The following is a 19006-nucleotide window of genomic DNA, read 5'->3' as shown; positions in this document are numbered from 1 at the left end:
CTGGTTCTAAATGTTAGGAACCAGGGGGGTGTTTCACAAAGATTTAAGTCTGACTTAAGTCGCACTTAAATGCCGGGTTGCGTATGGTATGAAAGGCTTGACCGCATTGGTCAGATTGTCTCAAGAGGACGCGCACTAATGCGTATCTATCAATAAGATCGCGCGTTGCATATCTTGTACGCGTCGGCATTTAAGTGCGACTTAAGTCATACTCAAATCTTTGTGAAACACCCCCCCCCCCAATAATTCATTGACTTCAATGGGGCTAATTATGTATTCATGAGCTCATATCTTGGGGCCCCATGAACCGATTCCCACCAAATTTGGGTTGTGGGGGTTCTCCATCACGCTCTACCAGAGTATGGTATCAAAACGCTGAAATGCAAAAAGTGAAAATTTATGACATTACACTTTGGTACTCTACAAGTGACTGAAATCCTCATGTTTGATTGGATAATTTGTCAATGCTAATAAGGTACCCTGTCAAAATGTCTGAAGCCTCTTTTTTCTTACGGGAATTCAGCTATTACTGCACTACGCTTCTTTTCATAGCGCCTTGGCTGCTCTCCCCATCGTTTCTTCTATGATAAAGTGCGAGAATCAGTAATGAAAGGTTGGTTGCTTGATTCCTGCATGAAGGACGCGGCTCTGACCTTTCACAAGGTACCTGGTACCGTTTTCAGTAACTCACAATTTTTTTGGTCCACACCATAAAGTTACGGTTGATCAAATCAATCTCAATTGTATGGAAATCCATCCACAGCATAATTTCTCTACAGGAAATTTGCGCAATGTCCTTAGTAAACAAAGAGAAGCACACTGAATCTCCGAGAGAATGATAAATGTATGGGCTTACATCATATCTGGAAAATATTTTGAAAAAATTTGCATTAAGATGCCGACGTTGCTGGCCATCCATAGTTGAGGTTGATCAGATTATTGGCAACTCTTTGTAAGACGGTCGGGTGTCCAGGCCTGCACTAAACTAGTCTGCATCACACAAGAAAAATTGTGTTTAACTATAGCAGAGCCACGCTACTTTTTACAATCACACATTCAAAAACTGGGGTACATAAGGGATAATTGTCAGGTAAATGAACACGCCATAATACAGAGCGGAGATGCTCCGTATTGTTACGTTTGTCCGTGCGAAGATTTTTGGCCGGGGCTTGGTACTGTTATCATTCATAATCTCTTTGGTCGTTGTCTAGTGGGGGCCTGTGGCACTGGTCTGGTGCTGATGAAAGCAGCTCCAAAATAGCCTGGGCCTGGTCCGGACCAGCGAGTTACTGGAAGGGGTATTAGTTACAAGTTTTCATGAAAACATTCTACTGGGCCCAGTAGCATAAAAGGTACAATCAATTGTAAAGTGTAGATATCAACTGTATCTCCTCTATGTTACAGGGCCAAGGGTCTCGTTACAGTTAAGAGATGCGACTAATTGTTTTGCAATCAGTTGTTTGACAATCTAATGTACAATAAAGTGTGTGGTATATCATGTAATTGATTGTAAGTTAAAGTAATAATCAATTGTGTATACCAGTTGTATCTCTTTATTTCACATCCACAGACGCAGTCTGTCCGAGTGATGTTCACAATCACCAAAAGTAGAAAACAAGGTTCACGGATTCTCTAATATTAATATTTTTTTCATTTTGGTGGATTTGGTGGAGTTATTTCAAGCATGTTCATAATTTCATTACATAAGTGGACAATTGTGTTTTAAAGAGCATCAGTTACTTTTTGCTGAAAGAGTGGCTAAGTTTTCTGATCAAACAAAGCATTGAAGGGGCAAGCCTTGCTCCTCAGTGGTCTACCCATCTATTCTTTGTCCTCTGAGGTTATCTTGATCAAGGGATAGATGGGGTAACCCTTTTATAGTGATTTCAGGATACACCATGTATTATTTCATGGGCATTTGCTGGTCCTGAAAAGCACCACCCAAACTCGACGTTTTGACAAGTGTGTTCTGAAGACGACAAGAACACACTTGCTGAAACATCAAATTTGGGTGTTTCTTTTGAAGTGTGAAGTGTGTCTTCCTTTTCAAGACCAACAGATGCCCACAAAAGAATTCATGGTGTACCCTAGAGGCCACTACACTCTTCTTTGCCACGGAAACCTTCAGAAGTTACGGGCAAGCCTTGTTAACACACAATAGTCTGCCCCTTTAGTCTTCTGTTTGAGATGGTCTGGCACCACTGTTTATTAATACAGTATATATGCAGAGCTGCCAAGTAGTATGGATTTCCCGTATTTAGTACTGAAAATTTAGAAGAATAATGATGGTTTCACTCAAAATACTGATTTCTCAAGTGTCAGTTTTATTGTGCTGTCCTATGGTATTTCTTTGAAAATACTGATTTCTCGCCGAAATACTGATTTTCAGCTTTAAAAAATACTGAAATGTTCTTGTTCAGGTTGGCAGCTCTGTACATGGTTTCATAGATATGCTCATCAATACTAGTTTAGTTTATGTATTATTGTAACTCAGATATATTCAGATGAGAGAGGGGGATCCAAGATAGGGTATTGTAGTAAGAATGTAAGTTGTGGGTTGTATAGTTAGTATGTTTTTATGTTCTGTCTCTGTTTAACACTTAACAACCAATGATAATTATTTTGCCATTAAAGCACTTGATTGTCGATTGATTTTATTTACTTTCCGGCAGAAGGTACATAATTGCATTGAGATGATGATAATGATTTTCTAACAGACATATTTTAAAAAAAATTGACTGGTTGGTAAAAACAGATTTAAATGTCAATGGAGTAAAGTTCTTAAGCACTCATTACCAGCTGTTGCTTCAAGATTCTTGAATCATGCAATTTGACTGGTCAAATGTTGTTGATTTCAAGCATTTGTTATTGGTAACAAGTTTTATAGAACCTAATCCTGGCTTTGATTGACTTTTGGGTTCTTTCCTAGTTAAAGGTCCCATGAAATACAGCAAAGATGCTGATTTATTTGTTAGCTTAGTGGTTACTTATTACGATTCTATCAAAATTTTACCCAAAAAACATCCCACATCAGGTTTAAAGGCAGTTTTATATTGAAAATTGAGCCAAATTCGCCCCGCCCGCAAAAATTCAGCCCGATTTGGGTTTCGTATATCACGTGACAATTATGACGTCAGGGAAGGAAACTGCTGAGTGTTGTTGACGTTTGGAGCGTGAAGTGCCTATTGTGGTTAAATGTGGAACGTGTACAATAACTAGGGGTCTGGCTACACAGCTGTGAAAACCTGCCTTCGATGACGTCACAATGATTGACAGGTCGATCGGTCGACTCTTTCGAAAATTTTAGTGGGCGTTCCTGTTGAAGTTCATTTCCATGGAATAACTCATCACCGGTTCATCGTACACAGGAACCGATGGCAAATTCATATTTTTCAAGTAAAACTACCTAAAGATAGATATGTATCTAGAATAAGATGGAATTGGTGTCATAGGACCTTTAATATTGGCAAAGTAATCATCAATGAAAAGGAAAGGAATTATTTGAATTTGGTAAAAATCAGTGTTTATGAGTAAAGCAATGTTTTTAATGAAAAGGGTAATTGATTTGATCATGATATGTAGATTGCAAGTCCTTGGATAGGGGAAAGGGAATGAGGGGATGGAGTCAACTTATGTGGAGCGTTGTGGCCCAGTGGATTAGTCTCCGGACTCTGAAACAGAGGGTCGTGGGTTCGAATCCCAACCATGGCGTAATTTCCTTCAGCAAGAAATTGATCCACAATGTGCTGCACTCAACCCAGGTGAGGTAAATGGGTACCTGGCAGGAATTTATTGCCTTTCTTCTTGATTGACGAATAAAACAACACCTGGAATTTATTCATATGAATGGGAAATATATGTTATGATGAATTGGTATTTCCTTTTTAAATGATATACTGTGCTAAAAGAAATATGATATTAAAAAGATATGATTCAATTATTTATCTTTCAATTTTTAACTCGGTAGCATTTTTCCATCCTTTCTTTCATCTTTCGAAAATTGTCCTTATTTTCAAAGCCTTTAGAATGAAATATGTACAGAATTTACATTTCTTGTCGAGTACGAATAATCACTTAGACATTTCTGTCCTAGGTATTTTCTGCCTGTGTAGCATCACATTCTGAATGTCGAGTATGTAGCACGAGTGTAGGTTCCCGTTCTATGATATGGTTTGTATGAAGATTAAGAAGGCTATTTTTTTGCAAAGATTGTGCAATTTATGTCTATTCCAGGATGTCGGTTTCAGTAATTAGCAAGTGAAAAAAAGTGGTTAGTATCAATTTGGTCTACAAGCAGATGGTGTAATCCTCAGATTGTCTATGCCATTGTAGCTAAAAAAAAACATTTTGATTTCTATTAGTTCGGTATTAGGGCACGTTACGTACGTAACGTGATAAGGGTGTCAAAAACACAAAAATAATGAAAAAAGGGTATCTATTTCGCTAGGAAAATTACGTGTTTAGGGTCGAATTTGCGGGGATGATAAAACAAAATCAAAATGTTTTATAAAGGATGTCCTTTTTGCCCCAACACTACGTGTTTAGGGTCCTATTTGCGCGAGGTGTAGAAGGTGGGGTCGTACTAACCCAAATAAGGTAAAGTCGACGACGAAGGACCCGTAACAATAAAACATTCCTGTACTTGTTTAGGGGTTCATTTCAGGGAATATTTGTCAAGAGCATCGCTTTGCTTCCAATACTTGTTAAGGGTAGGGTTTCACACGCCAATACTTGTTAAGGGGTGCATTTTAAGAATATGGAAATTACGTGTTTAGGGTGCTTTTCGAGACCCCATGGTCGCGCATGGTATCCACTCGTGAATGGAAGTGGCCCCCCCCCCCCCCCCCCGGGGAAATGGCTATAAACTATCTGGAAATCAGACAAAATGGTGAATAGTTGTGTATGAACTTGGATTAGAACTTGGGATGAGACCAAATTGAAAGTAAAGACTGTGGATGTAAACAAAGTGGCAATCTACCAGAAAAGTTGCAGTAAGAATACAAATTTACCTTTTATTACTCTACTCCATGATAATTATTGTAAAAAAAAAACAATTTACTTTGGAAAGAAGGAATGAATTGTTTGCAAATGAGTCCTGATACATTTTTGGATTGAAATTAAAGAAGTTATTTGAAATGTGAATTTTATTGTGTATTTACTATTCAATTATCTGATGGTGATGATATAATAAGAAAATATGGTGATGATTGATGATGATGTGGATAGTGATGATAATTGTGATGGAAGTGAATGATGGCAATGTTGGTGATGATGATGGTAAAAAAAAAATGATGATGGTGATGATGATGGTAATGATGATGGTGATGATGGTGATGATGGTGGTGGTGATGGTGGTGGTGATGATGGTGGTGATGATGATGATGATGATTATGCTGTCAGTGATGATGGAAATGAATGATGTGGATGATGATGGTGATGTGGTGATGATGGTGGTGGTGCATGGTGATGATGACTTGCAGCACTCTTCTAAAATCTAACTGTAATTCTCCCATTTATTGACGCAAACAAACGTAATGGAGCTTGAAGGTAGACTACGAGTCCATTGTTTGTAAAAATGGAGGTCCCAAAGAAAAGAGGACGTGGACGACCAAGAATTTCAGACGAGGAAAGGAAAGTTTCCCAGGCTAGAGCACGGGCGAGGTATAGAGAAAGGGTCGATGTTGAGCAAGACAGAAGAAGAATTCGACTTCATGTCAAAACTTTTCAACAATGGAGGAAACTGAGGGAAAAGGCGACCGTAAACAGCGACGATGGTTTTGCAAGGTTGTTAATGAAATGGTAAGTGTACGGAAATTGGTTTGCCACCTACCCCGGTGCTCCGGTTGAGATTGCGGTGTTGATTCCGCGTAGGCGCTGCCTAACACGGGCGCCGGGCTTGCCTTTGTCTCTTTCCGTTGCACAGCTGCATTTGCAATGTCGCTGACGTGTTTTCCTTGAGTCAGTGTTGCATGTTTTTCATAAATTCAGTCATGTGATTGTGATGTTATAACTTATTGATTCAGAAATATTAAAGGGTATTCCAGGATGAAAATAAAGTTATCAATATCACTCAGACAAACAAAATACCACAAGGGCACTAGTAATTCAACCCGTTTGGAGAGTTTCCTCAAATATATAGAAATATAGAATTTACCTGAATTTCAGACCCGTCTTATTTCCAAGGGCAAATGCTGGTCATTCTATTTCCTTTATTTTTTCTTCAACCAGTCGACTGTGAGCATAGCCTGGGGCGTTTTGGGGAGTGAAAGTTATATACTGTACGTATGGAGTCACTCCCCACTAACGCCTGGGACTCCTTCCTATACTTCCCCACATACGGGTACAAAACCAGAAACTTTCGCCCCCGAGAATTCTACTTTCCCTCTAAAAGATCTAGCCCTAAAACATGTACATGGGGTCCAACTTCATTTCCAACATTTCAGCGATATTGATTTCATTTTTAAAGAAGAATTCATTAAAAAAACGAGAGATTTGTTTTGAAAAGATGGAAAGAGCTTACTTCCGTGTTTACGTCGCCATCTTGATTTCTTTGTCTTCCGCTTGGCGACAGCACGCAAATCCCGCGATTTGGTTTCTGGTTTTGTACCCGTATGTGGGGAAGTATAGGAAGGAGTCCCAGGCGTTAGTGGGGAGTGACTCCATACGTACAGTATATAACTTTCACTCCCCAAAACGCCCCAGGCTATGTGTGCGCAGGCGATCGAATTATACGGCGATGGTTTTTGGCACTAGTATTCAATCCGTTGGCGCTAGTATTCAACCTAGCGATGAAAGATGGCCCTGTCTCACAATCTGCCCTTGTCTCACAATCTGCCCTTGTCCCATCCGACTATGCTATGGACTAGACCATTTGAGATGAGACTGAACAGGGAATTAATCAAAGCCAGAGACCTAGATAGATCTAGATCTAAACCCTTTTGAGATTTGCTATCTATCACCAGGCCAGGTTGAATACTACTAGTGCCATCCAGTGCAAAAGGCCATCGCCGCATAATTCGATCCTCCGTGCATACAGTCGACAGATTGATAAAGAAAATACCAACAGATTACCGTGGAAATAACAAAGGTATGAAAATAAGATAAATTCCCTATTTCTAAATATTTTCGGGAATATGTCAAAATCTTTGAATTATGCCGGGTTGAATACTAGTGCCCATACGGTACTGAAACTAAAGTCTAAAGTTACTTTGATCGAAATCGGACAAGGATCATGATTAATTTAGGAATCAAACTAAGACAAACTTATGACCAATTGACATTTTGAACTAGATCTGCACCTAAATTTGCATTATTTCTGTCCAACAACTGCGTAGCCAGGATTTCATATTGGAGGGGGTGGTAAATGCACGCAAAGCATGCCAACACTTAGGTGCCAGGAGGGTGAGTTACCCCCTCCCTTGCGAAGCTTTCGATATTTTGTTTTTATTATTATTATTATTTTATTTGGCAGAATATCAAACAAGTAAAATACAATGATAAAAAATAATTATTACAATAATACTGTAACATAAAAATAATAAAACAAGGGATTCACCCGGATGAGCTGCCAGGCATTGGGCAAAGTTAACCAAATAACTATAGTCCGCGGACCGCCCTAACCCATACCCCATCCAGGTGAATCCACTGTAGTATTTTCATGCGAAATAGACATAGCGTAAAATTTCATTCAAAATTACATAATATAACAAAATGTTCAATTACTCAGAATCAAAACATAAAATCATACAAACTAGTATCAATAAATACACTGCATTAAAAGGTAAGAAACTGAATAACAGAAAGGAAATATGCTGACCAATTGTCTGAATTAATTTTGGCTGGCTTTGTCGTGCAATTCGGTATGAGATTGTATAAATTGCAATAAATAATTGAAAATTGAAAGTACTGTGGTATCTTGGCAAGAATACAGCATATATCTATTCAATTTCATTAATTATATTGCACTTAACATGTTGAATACAACCCCCTGATATTTAAACTTGAATTAATGAAAATGCTGTTGGAATATTGAATTGAATTATTGAAACACCATTGGATATAGATGATGCCCAGTTGTTGATAATAAGAATATATAAATAGAAACAGTTAAATACCGAAGAATAAAAAGAGATAGTTCTAAAAATACATAAATATGGTGTCATATCAAATTTGGACACTTAATTAGAATCAACAAGATAGGAATTTAGGTGATTGCACCATGTTGAAAGGGATACAGTAAGAATAGAGTTTCTCAGGTCACAAGGTAAAGAGTTCCAGAGTCTGGGGAACTCATGAATTGGACTGAAATGCAAACCATCTTTTCGTGCAAGGAGATGCTTGAATCTCAGGTCATCTGAATGGCGTGTGTTCACCACTACAAGAGCGTTCACAACAGGGCATTTGATAAGTTTGAACAAACACTTTGCAATGAAAACCAGGGTCAAGTAAGTTCTTCTTAACTTCAGAGATTTCCAATTCAACCTTTGAAGTCGCTGCAAGTAGGGCATTTGTCCCCGCCGTTGCTTCAAAGCAAGGCGTGTTGCACGACGTTGGATAGACTCGAGTCTGTTGATAGAGCCTATTTTGTGAGGTGTCCAAACGGGAAGGCCATATTCAAGGACTGGTAGGACCAAACTCTTGTATAAGGTGAACACGGCCAATGAAGATAGGCCTGAGGCCAAGCTAGTTATCAGACCAAGTAACCGATTCGCCCTAGAGATAACATATGTAACATGGCTGTCCCAGGTCAAGCGATTGTTCATGATCACACCTAAGTATTTGATTTCAGACACTTCCTCCAGTTGAGTATCATTGAGATAGTACTGAGCTTGGCCTGGATGCCTTTTCCAAGATATTCTCATCACTTTGGTTTTAGACGTATTCAGACTCATTTTGTTTCTGTCACACCAACCAGCAAGGGCATTGACGTCATCTTGAAGAATCTGTTGATTGAAAATGAAATGAAAAGGAGCCATCTCTCTTGCCCCTAGTACCTATATCAGCTCCAGTTGAAATTGTTATTTTAAACCTTGTTTTCAAAAGTGATTGTGAACGAACAAAGCTAAAAGGGTTTTATATTCAGAGATGCCAAGTTCAAAGACGAGCTATGTGTGAGATTTTCTGTGAATCTGAGTGAGATCACAGACATTGTGTACAATGTATATATGGGGATAGGCTGTGATAGTTGCGTGAGACAGAGATATTGAGGGGATGAACAAGAGTCCAAAATGCTTGAGTCTCACGCACAATGCGTGAGACTTGGTAGCTCTGTATATTTGTTTGGTTTTTTTTTTTGGGGGGGAAGGAAAATAGTCCCAAGAAAAGGGTATTCTCAAAGTTATATTGAATGCTTTCCTTGAAAAGATCAGATTTTATTACAAACAATTCATCGATAATTAACTTGCAAACGAGAGGAGAAGAAAGGAATAGGCCCTATGCCGGGACAAAGGTCCTCCCGACGCAGAGCAGTAAAACTCTGAAATTTCAAAAGGCAGGCGTTTCATTAAATGCAGGTATTTCTAATACCCCCATCGGCTCTAATTCAATAGATTTTCTGATACTATTGAACTTCAACATTCGGAAAACAGAGTCCAAAAAGTTGAAACTTCTGTGATTTATTTAAATTACATAAAAAGGGAAGATATATAATTTCTATGACTCACCTGAAGTGCTTCATTTTTAATAATTAAGAAACTTAAGTGTCATTCAAAATTTGAAATAAAAGTGCGTAAAATTAGACAGATGAATGTGCAGGAAAATGACATGAGGTTTCAGAGAATTTGATAGAAATATTGTATTTATTTTATTTAATACGACACAAATTTTATGCTCTCCTATTTTAAATGAGAAACCTGTTTGCCCATGATGATGAGCTGAAAAGCGGGAGAAGTGGCTTATATGGGGGTAACGGCAAAATTTATATAGGCCTCGAGATTTAACCCGCCTGGGGCCGACCCAACCAGAAATGCGGAAATGTTACGTGATCAACTTGAAATAAAAGATGATAACTTCATAACTTTGGCCTAACCTCACTCTATAATTCTATGCCCTAATGTAAACATTTGAATATAAACTGACAAGAAACACATTATAGTCATATAGCCGAGGTGAAACAAAGGAGAACTGCATTATTGTCATTTAACCGTGCAAAACCGGAAGCAAAATTTACTTGTATACAAAAAGCGAGAGTGGAGTAATTTTGTTCAGGTAATAATTCTTTTGAGAAAAAAGTTAAAGAATAAAAAGAAAAACCCATGAAGCTACCTTTCTTACCTTTTCTCCCTTCAATTTCCTTTTCTCCTCTTTTTTCCCCCTTCTTTTCTTTTTCTTTTTAGGGATGTTGGGGGAGGGGGGGCGACTGCCCCCACCGCCCCCCTGGCTACGCACCTGCTGTCAAACAGTTCTGTGCCTGTCTTCATGAATATTCAATGGCAAACTGATGATGTCATATCCCTGCTTGTTCTTTTTGTATTTTATTATATAAATTAGGTTTATTATTTTTCCCACAAAAACTAAAAAATTGATTTACAACTGATTTAGATCTTATGTTAGTGCATTCGAATCTAGATATTCAATCCTGCAACTTATTTTGTCATAAGCCTAAGGAAGAGATATCATTCACATTTGTATGGAAATGTTAAATGATAATGACTTCATGTAAAGGAACAAAATAACAAAAGCCCTCCTAATCTCACAGTCAGTTTCTCAAAATATTGCTAAGCTTTAAATTTCAATCACTTTGTTTTATTTTAAATCAGATTTTGATGAAATTTTCAGCACTTTGCTTTGTTAATTTATATTTATTTAGGTATAAATATATTTCAGCCCGGAGTATCCTGTGAGACTCATTGGCATGTCTGTTATTCAGATGGATAGATTGATCTTCATTTTAATCCAATTTAAAGACGTACGTCATGAAGAAAGCATATTCTGAACATAGCCCCATTGACAGACTCATTGATATTTTTTTTTAGTTATGTGATTTCTAACTTCACTTTTGTTTGTATATTTCATATGTTCTACATTGTAAAGCGCTTTGATATGATTTCATGAAAAGCGCTATATTATAAGACTTAGTTGTTATTATTATCTAGTAGAGACCAAGAGTTAATTTAATTTTAGACAAGGTAATATTTTCACAATTTTTCTTTTACGTCTAACGCATGGCTTTACACGGGGATACCCAAATATATATTTGGTGTCAAATTTACCCATAAACAGCATAAATGGCGTAGAGTATGTAAAATATCTACCCCTAATTGTTTTGAACATTGAAGGACCTGCTTAACAGTAGGCCCTCGCCCCTTTTCTTAAGAACAAAAGACCCTTTTCCAACAAATGTTGACACTGCCTTATGGTTGGAAATCAAACCCTTATGAAAACATTTTTTTAATATGCATGGGTACGATGTCAGGACTCCTTGCAACTAGTGAACAAGTAAGAATTGTGGGCAACAACATCAGACATTTTACATATTTCACTACGGTAGTAAAATTGTTATGTTTTTTCTCATAGGCCCTAAACTTTGCTTATTTTAGGGCAAAGGCACATATAGTTTTGCACTTTTTTTAATAACAGCACAGTTGGGGGAAAATCTCAAAGGGTATCGAAAAATATCTAGAGTTAAGGGAGCAGGGGGTGTTTCACAAAGATTTAAGTATGACTTAGAGTCGCACTTAACTACTGAGTTGCGTACGGTATGAAAGGATTGACTGCATTGGTCAGATCGTGTCATGGGGACGCGCACTACTGCGTATCTATCAATAAGATCGCGTGTTACATATCAAGTACGAGTCGGAATTTAAGTGCGACTTAAGCCATACTTAAATCTTTGTAAAACACCCCCAGGGCATTAAGCCATGACCTTGACGTGCCTTTGATTATATTTCATTATTATTATTATTAAATTTCATTATTATTGTTATCAGATAAACTAATGTTCTTGTTTTCCCCTTCTTTTTTCAGTTTCAGTGATCATGCAGACGAGTATCGAGATGAGAGTGTGCTTGCTCCTTTCCAAACACCCTTGTCCTTGGAATTACTTGATCAAAGAAATGACCTCCTACACAGGTAAGAAACAATGTAACGTTTGTCATCACTGCCACTGGGTTGTTCAAACTTCTCAAATTAAAAAAAATCAAGTGCAGCTCAGAGAAAACTTAACCTGTTTACTACTGGATTATGTGATTCATAGAGGCTTTGTAAAGGGATCACCATTTTCCAGTAGGCAATGTGTTAAAGGGATATTCCAGGCTTAAGAATTTCATATCTATATAAGTAGAGTAAAGTTCACAACGCAAAATGCTGAAAATTTCATCAAAATCGGATAACAAATAACGAAGTTATTGAATTTAAAGATTTGCATTTTTTGGTGAAACAGTTTTTGGTATGTTTTCATGAATATTTCATTAGGTGGGCTGATGATGTCACATCCCCACTTTCCTTTTTATTATGTCATTACATGAAATTATAATTATTTCATTTTTTCATAAATGTGTAAATGATGCATCTCCATTATGATGATATAAGTTGCAGCAAGAAATAACTAATGCACTCAATCAGTTGTCAATCCAATTGTTTTAGTTCTTCATAGAAGATTTGTATACAAACCTAATTTCATTCAATACAAAACAACGAGTGGGGATAGGACATGAGCCCACCTAATGAATATTCATGAAGACATGCTTAAAACTATTTCACCGAAATAAATGGAAATCTTTAAAATTCAATAACTTTGTTATTTGTTATCCGATTTTGATGTAATTTTCAGCATTCTGCTCTGTGAATCTTACTCTATTTATTGAGATATAATATTTTCAGCCAGGACCATCCTTTCAAATAAATAGGGCTGTGGATGCAACCTCTTGTCTGAAAGTGGTCTCCTAATGCCTTTAGAAAATTCTCTCTAGGTAAAAGAAGGCTGTTACTATTAAACAATGTCCTATCTTAAATACATCTTTTTAGATGCTTTCCACAATTTTTCCATTTTGAGATACAAGATTTTAACACCTCAGCGACAAAATGATAAATTCTCAATGTAGTACTCGTCAGGATCACAAAGAAGGCCATTACTATTACTGTGGCAGGCAATTTTCATGCACACAGAGCTATTGGGTATATCACTATTCTGTGATACAGTAATTCAAATTGCATAGCAGCTAAATCTATGGATAACAGTCCAGTAACTGCAACAATTATGTCAATACATGTAGTCTTTAAGATTTATTGTACATGCACTTTACACTTGAACATGTCCTAAATTATACACTTTTTGATTTTTTTTCTCATTCCTGCAGAGAACCTGTAAAACTACAAGTGGTACAAGTTTATGAGGAGAAACCAAAAAGAAAGGTGAGCCTACTCTATGGATTAATATGCTTTTATATTCAATTCATTTGATTTAATTTTGTTAATCTCTATTCTGAATACAAAATATGTACAGTTTAGGGAAGTTGTTTTTGGGAAATATTTCTTTTTATGATGAAGGGATGGTGTGTAAGAGGTTGCCTGAGCTTGAAGATGGTGTATACTATGGGAGTGAGATGTGATGTTTGAGAGAAAATGTGATAGGGACTTTGAGGAGTGCAGAGAGAGAGAGCAATGGTGAGACTGATGTGGCAAGAAGTTGATAGATAAGGTGGGTGTTTCATAAAGCTGTTCGTAAGTTAAGAGCGACTTTAAGAACGACTGGTGATCCTTTCTTTTAGTAAATGGTATAAACCGTAGGCGATGGTTTAGCGCGTAAGAAAGGATCACCAGTCGTTCTTAAAGTCGCTCTTAACTTACGAACAGCTTTATGAAACGGCCCCAAGAAGACAATGGAAGTTTATATGCTGGTATTCGGTTTGGGAGAAGTGATGTACCAGTTGGTGAAGTGGTATGGGAAAGTGCTGAGGATATGTTATAAATAGGACTGTGTGTTTTGAGTTACAGTTGGGTTGTTTGAGGAGTAGGGGACAGCCCAAGATAATATGGAAGAAGCAAGTAGAGGAGGAGAGAAGGTGTCTTTAAAAAGATCCTTTGAATAAGGTAATATGTTTTGTTTTTGTATTTACAGCGAGGTCGTCCACCTGGCAGACTCAATTCCAGGAAGGTCCAGAGAACAGTACCCATAGCACCTGCTGTCCATTACCCTACAAGATTAACTAGCGTTGCATCACCTCATATACCTAGAGCCATGCCAGAAAGTCCCCCTGGGAGGCTACCCATACCGGATGAAGACCTCTCTCATCTCTCACCGTCTGTAAGATCAGCACGGTTAGCATTCTCCAGAGCCCTTGCACAATCCTTCAATGCCATAACCTCGCCCGACCAGTCACAGTCAGTGAGGCGGAATCTTCAAGACATTGCCTCTAGTTCCGACGAAAGAATACAGACTCCAAACGATGGTGTTTACTTTCAGCCATCCCAACCGGAGAGCTTAATAGTTCCATCTTGTAGACTATCAAACTTCAGTCAAATGTCGGTGATCGGTAACGCACCTATGGCCACTCTGCAGGATGATGGTGTGCTTGAACCGTCGGACAGGTTTTTACCGGTAGTTGGAGAAGGTGACCTTGAGACAGTGGTCTACCCACACACTCCAGAGAAGGGTTCTTATCCACATTCATCTGTTCTGTATGGGGAGGTGATGCTCAATGACGAGAGGGTCCAGACGATACAGAATCAACCAGAATCACCCCCATCAGATAGCGAAGACCTGGGTGTAAGTAGTGCTTCAATATCTATTGTGTACTAAGTGTTTGGGGTATGAGGCGAAAGTGGAGAGCTGCAGGGGCATGAGGCCATTGTGTTGCTAGTTGGTAGCTGATGTGGGCAATGATGTGTGAAATTTGCCACTTTGATAGAAAATGTTATTTGCATGATACATCAAAATATTTGGCTTACAATGCATAGGTACATCTTATTAAATGAAATGATTGATCATCAACATTGTATTTGCTTCCTGAATTAAAAAAGCATATCTTGTGCAAAAACAGAGGAAGGGCTTTATTGAAGGGGGATGTCTCATGTGATAATTGCCCATCCGATGACAAAATAAAACTTGATACCATTTTGGGTAATACACAATACCTGTTATTGGGAAAGGGCCTGTTGTACAAAGAGTTATGATTGATCCGATCAATCGCAACTATGGACGGCCAGCAACGTCAACATCTATTATGCATGTTTGTTCAAAATATTTTCTACCTGTAATGTATATTCATGCATTCATTGTTTTCTTGAAAATTCACTGCGCTTCTCTCTGTATAAAAAGGACATTGTGCAAATTTTTTTAGAAAAAGTTATGACGCTGATGGATTTTCCATAGAGTTACGATTGATCAGATCAAGTGTAACTCTGTACAACAGGACCCTGGTGTCCACTTCCCTGTGAATGTTAATGTCTCATTCTTATTCATTTTGTGATTCAGGTGGAGATGAACGATAGTAGCCATCTAGCATCGGAACCAGATGTGAATCTCACACCAAGCGAAGGATTCAGGGAAGGATCCGTTAAATTAGCCCAAATTGGGATGAATGATTCCAAAGGCGTTAAAGTTCCTGATCCTGCCCGACGGTCTAGACTCGATCAGATAACGGGAGGACTCTTGAACAGACTGAAAAAGAGGGCCATGACAGCCGAACCAACTCAAGATTGACCTGAAGTTTTGACATTGTTTTCAAGATGGTCCATGTTTAGGATATTTCTCCATAGGGCTAGACCCAATAATGGGACTATAAGAGGTCTTTGAAAAATATGGGCCATGTCTGCAGAACCAACTGAAGGCTGAATCGAACTTGTACTTGGCCTTGTTTTAAGGAGTAGCCCAACGTTAAGGATCACCATATACTGTAGAGGTCTAGGTAGGACTATAAGAGGTCTAAAAAGTGTGAGGCATGACTGTAGCAGAACCGATGCAAGTTGGAACTAAACTTGTACTTGCACTTGTTGTCTCACCTGCTGAGCAGAGTGAGACTGCGGCGGCGTCAACATCAAAATCTTAACCGAAGATTAAGTTTTTTAAATAACAGTATAGCTTTAGAAAGTATAAGGACCTAGTTCATGAAACTTGGATATAAGGCTAATCAAGTATTACTGGGACATCCTGCCAGAGTTTCAGGTCACATGACCAAGGTCAAAGGTCATTAATGAACTAAGACCATGCAAAACTAAACTTAACTTGCTCTCCCACTTTGCAAGGTGATCAAGATGTAGAATCCAGACCCGATGAGATTTAAAGAGGTCTTAAGGACTAAAAACACTGGTCGGTCAGTGGTCTAGGACTAATACATGTAAAGTGTGATCAAGATGAAAAATCTAGACTCGACGAGATTAAAAGTGGTCTTGATAACAGAGGACTAGAAAACTGGTTTGTCAGTTGTCCAGGACATACAAAAAATGTACTTTGTGTAAAATAAATTACTGGTGGATTCTAGGTTAGACTCGATGGATCGTTACGGTAGCATTTTCCCAAGTCGGAACCTTCATCATGCCTTTATTTTAACATTTTCTGTAAAGGATCTACCGTACTGTATTAGTCAAGGCCTGATGTAGCTATGGCCTGAACTTTGATATGGTCTAACCAAACATTTCATAAACTTACCTTGCCTTACATTTCGTTTTACATGTATATTATTTAACTAGATATGTAAAATGTATGAAATCATGACCTACAGCTACAGTTTTCATTTATGTATTGCATTATTCTATCATCCCATTATCCCAGATGATTGTTTATGTATAACTAGTGACTTGGTTTCTTTGACTATTAAAAAGGGGACATTGCCAAAAACTCCACTGCAAGTCTAATGTTAGGTTCAAATATTAATCATTATTTATTAATGTTGTGCTGCTTCCTCCAACAGGAAGTAGCCATTTTACATGCTTTAGTTCAAATTTATTAGTCGACTCAGAATTGATGATTGAAACTTGCAAATAATTGCTAATAGATTTTTTACAATTTCTTACTAATTGATATATAGAGTATAGAATAGTTGTGAGGCTACAATTTTCCCATTAATGAGTTTGTTAAGTATTCATTGATTCAAATAGTATTTGATTATTATTCCGGGATACAAAAATGAAATTGATTTGGTAAATTGTATTTTTTTTATTCTCTCTTCAGTCTCTCGGTAATTGAAAGATTTTTTTGGGGGAAAACGACCTTTTAACCAACAGTAATGCCATGCTTATATGATATTTATGTTAATATGTTAAATTATGACCAATTATACACTATCAACCAGAATCACTTGCTGATACATGATATACTCAATTCATACTTCAAAACTTTTTAGTGGTCATTTTATTGTATTTTGTTCATACTTCATACTAATTTTGCAGGCCTGAAATTTCCACAAGGAACGTTCCTCTATTACAGCATGAATGGGGAAAAATAAGAAAGGGCACAAAAGATCCCTAGGGCCAGTAAGGGAGTAGCAAGACCAAGATCACCAGGGAATCCCAAGCCTTGGTCTTTGATGATGTTGGACTGCCCTTTTTTTATATTATTGTCGAATGCACTTCATGGCAGTGAAGTCTTTTTCAATAGTTTGAAAAGTGAGCAACAGTTTCGGCCGTGACTCTGGACAAACGACATACAGTTGTATTTTCAAATTTGTTTCAGCACAGAAACTGCTGTTCTGGTTCACTAGTTTTCAACAAAGACCTCCCAGCTGTTTATTGTTCTTTGATGGGTATTTTCAATTTGCTCTGTTCTTGTGCCCGCCCCCATTGCAGTTGCAAAAGTCTCTTCGACCACAAATGTAACCTGAGGTTAACCTTGACCACTCTTTAATAGAAAGCCATTTGTCAACTCATCAGTACCAATTATTATGATTCTGGAGTGAAAAGTGTCAAAATAAAGTACAAGATATTTCCCCCTTCATATATTCCAGCTCTCTGCATTAGAAAGTGACAATGTGATAACTCAAATAATCGTATACACATTCATCATTATTTGTTTCTCTGTATACTCCTGAATATTTCCTTCCTTGCCAGGTTTTTCTTGTATCATGAAGTTTTGAAAATGTTTTTAATGTCATGAATGAATTTATGCCAGTATCTTATAATAAGAGATAATCAGTAAAACTTCTTATGTAGAAAGGATTTTCATGAGTATTTGTATTCCTTATTCAGAAATGCTGTCGTTGTAATAATACATGGGGTTGTGTTGAGCAGTTCATGAAGTTAAGGCTCTTTCACATCATTCCATGCAAGCCTTGTGGGCAATCAACCGCACTCACCCTCAACAAAGATTTTGAGCATGTTCTAAACTTTTCTGTGTGCAAATCAGACTTGCATGCGCTTTTGTGGGCAACTGCGTGTGTAAGCGACTTGCTGATAGAAAAAAATAGATGCCTGCAAGTCAAATGCAAGGCTCGCACGGAATGATGTGACAGAGCTTTAATGAACAAATTTTTAACATCTTGGTAATGTTTCATGAATCTGTAAGTAGTTGTGAAGAATTCCACCGGCTTAATCTGAACTCCAATCCTTTTCAGTTAAGTTAGCGTGAATACAATTTAGCATTAAATAACACATTCCAGTTATTTGTAAGTCACGCAGAGCTTTGATGAAAGGGTACTTCAGGTTGAAAAAATGTGTTCTCAATAAGAAGAATCAAACGAGAAAAATACTGAAAATTCCTCAAAACCGGATGAAAATAAGAGTTGTGACATTTCTAGTTTTGCATATTTTGGGGTAAAAACAATTCTGCAATTTTAATTTTTGAATTTAGAATGAGCAAGCCAATGATGATATATCTCCACTTCATTTGTATTGTTAGAAATTTTGACTATTCCAATTTTCTGTAAGATTAAGCTCTGATTCAATGTGTGACATTAACGTTTGTTAGTAGCAAGTTATACATACATGTATATAACAATATTGTATTCTGCATGTTCGATAAAGAAGAAGAGTACGTATTTGCAAGGTAATGGATTCAGTTCCAACAAAAAGTTTATTTCCAAGTATTATCCAATTTTTTTACGCAAACCTCTCGTCTTTTTGTCAGGGATACAAA

The 19006-nt window shown here is 37.5% G+C and overlaps 1 protein-coding gene across 1 annotated transcript; it reads left to right on the top strand.

The window, feature by feature from the left end:
* Positions 1–5540: 5540 nt before the first annotated feature.
* Positions 5541–18090, top strand: LOC121426188. Its single transcript, XM_041622392.1, has 5 exons — positions 5541–5799; positions 11965–12069; positions 13296–13350; positions 14057–14704; positions 15413–18090. The coding sequence occupies exons 1-5, from the start codon at positions 5576–5578 to the stop codon at positions 15638–15640; spliced, it is 1260 nt and encodes a 419-aa protein (XP_041478326.1). The 5' UTR covers positions 5541–5575; the 3' UTR covers positions 15641–18090.
* The last annotated feature ends 916 nt before the right edge of the window (positions 18091–19006 follow it).

The sequence above is a fragment of the Lytechinus variegatus genome, chromosome 13, assembly GCF_018143015.1.
Source record: "Lytechinus variegatus isolate NC3 chromosome 13, Lvar_3.0, whole genome shotgun sequence".
In the NCBI taxonomy this organism is placed as follows: domain Eukaryota; kingdom Metazoa; phylum Echinodermata; class Echinoidea; order Temnopleuroida; family Toxopneustidae; genus Lytechinus; species Lytechinus variegatus.
Note: the sequence above shows the minus strand (reverse complement) of the source record. Positions and strands in the feature narration are given on the sequence as shown.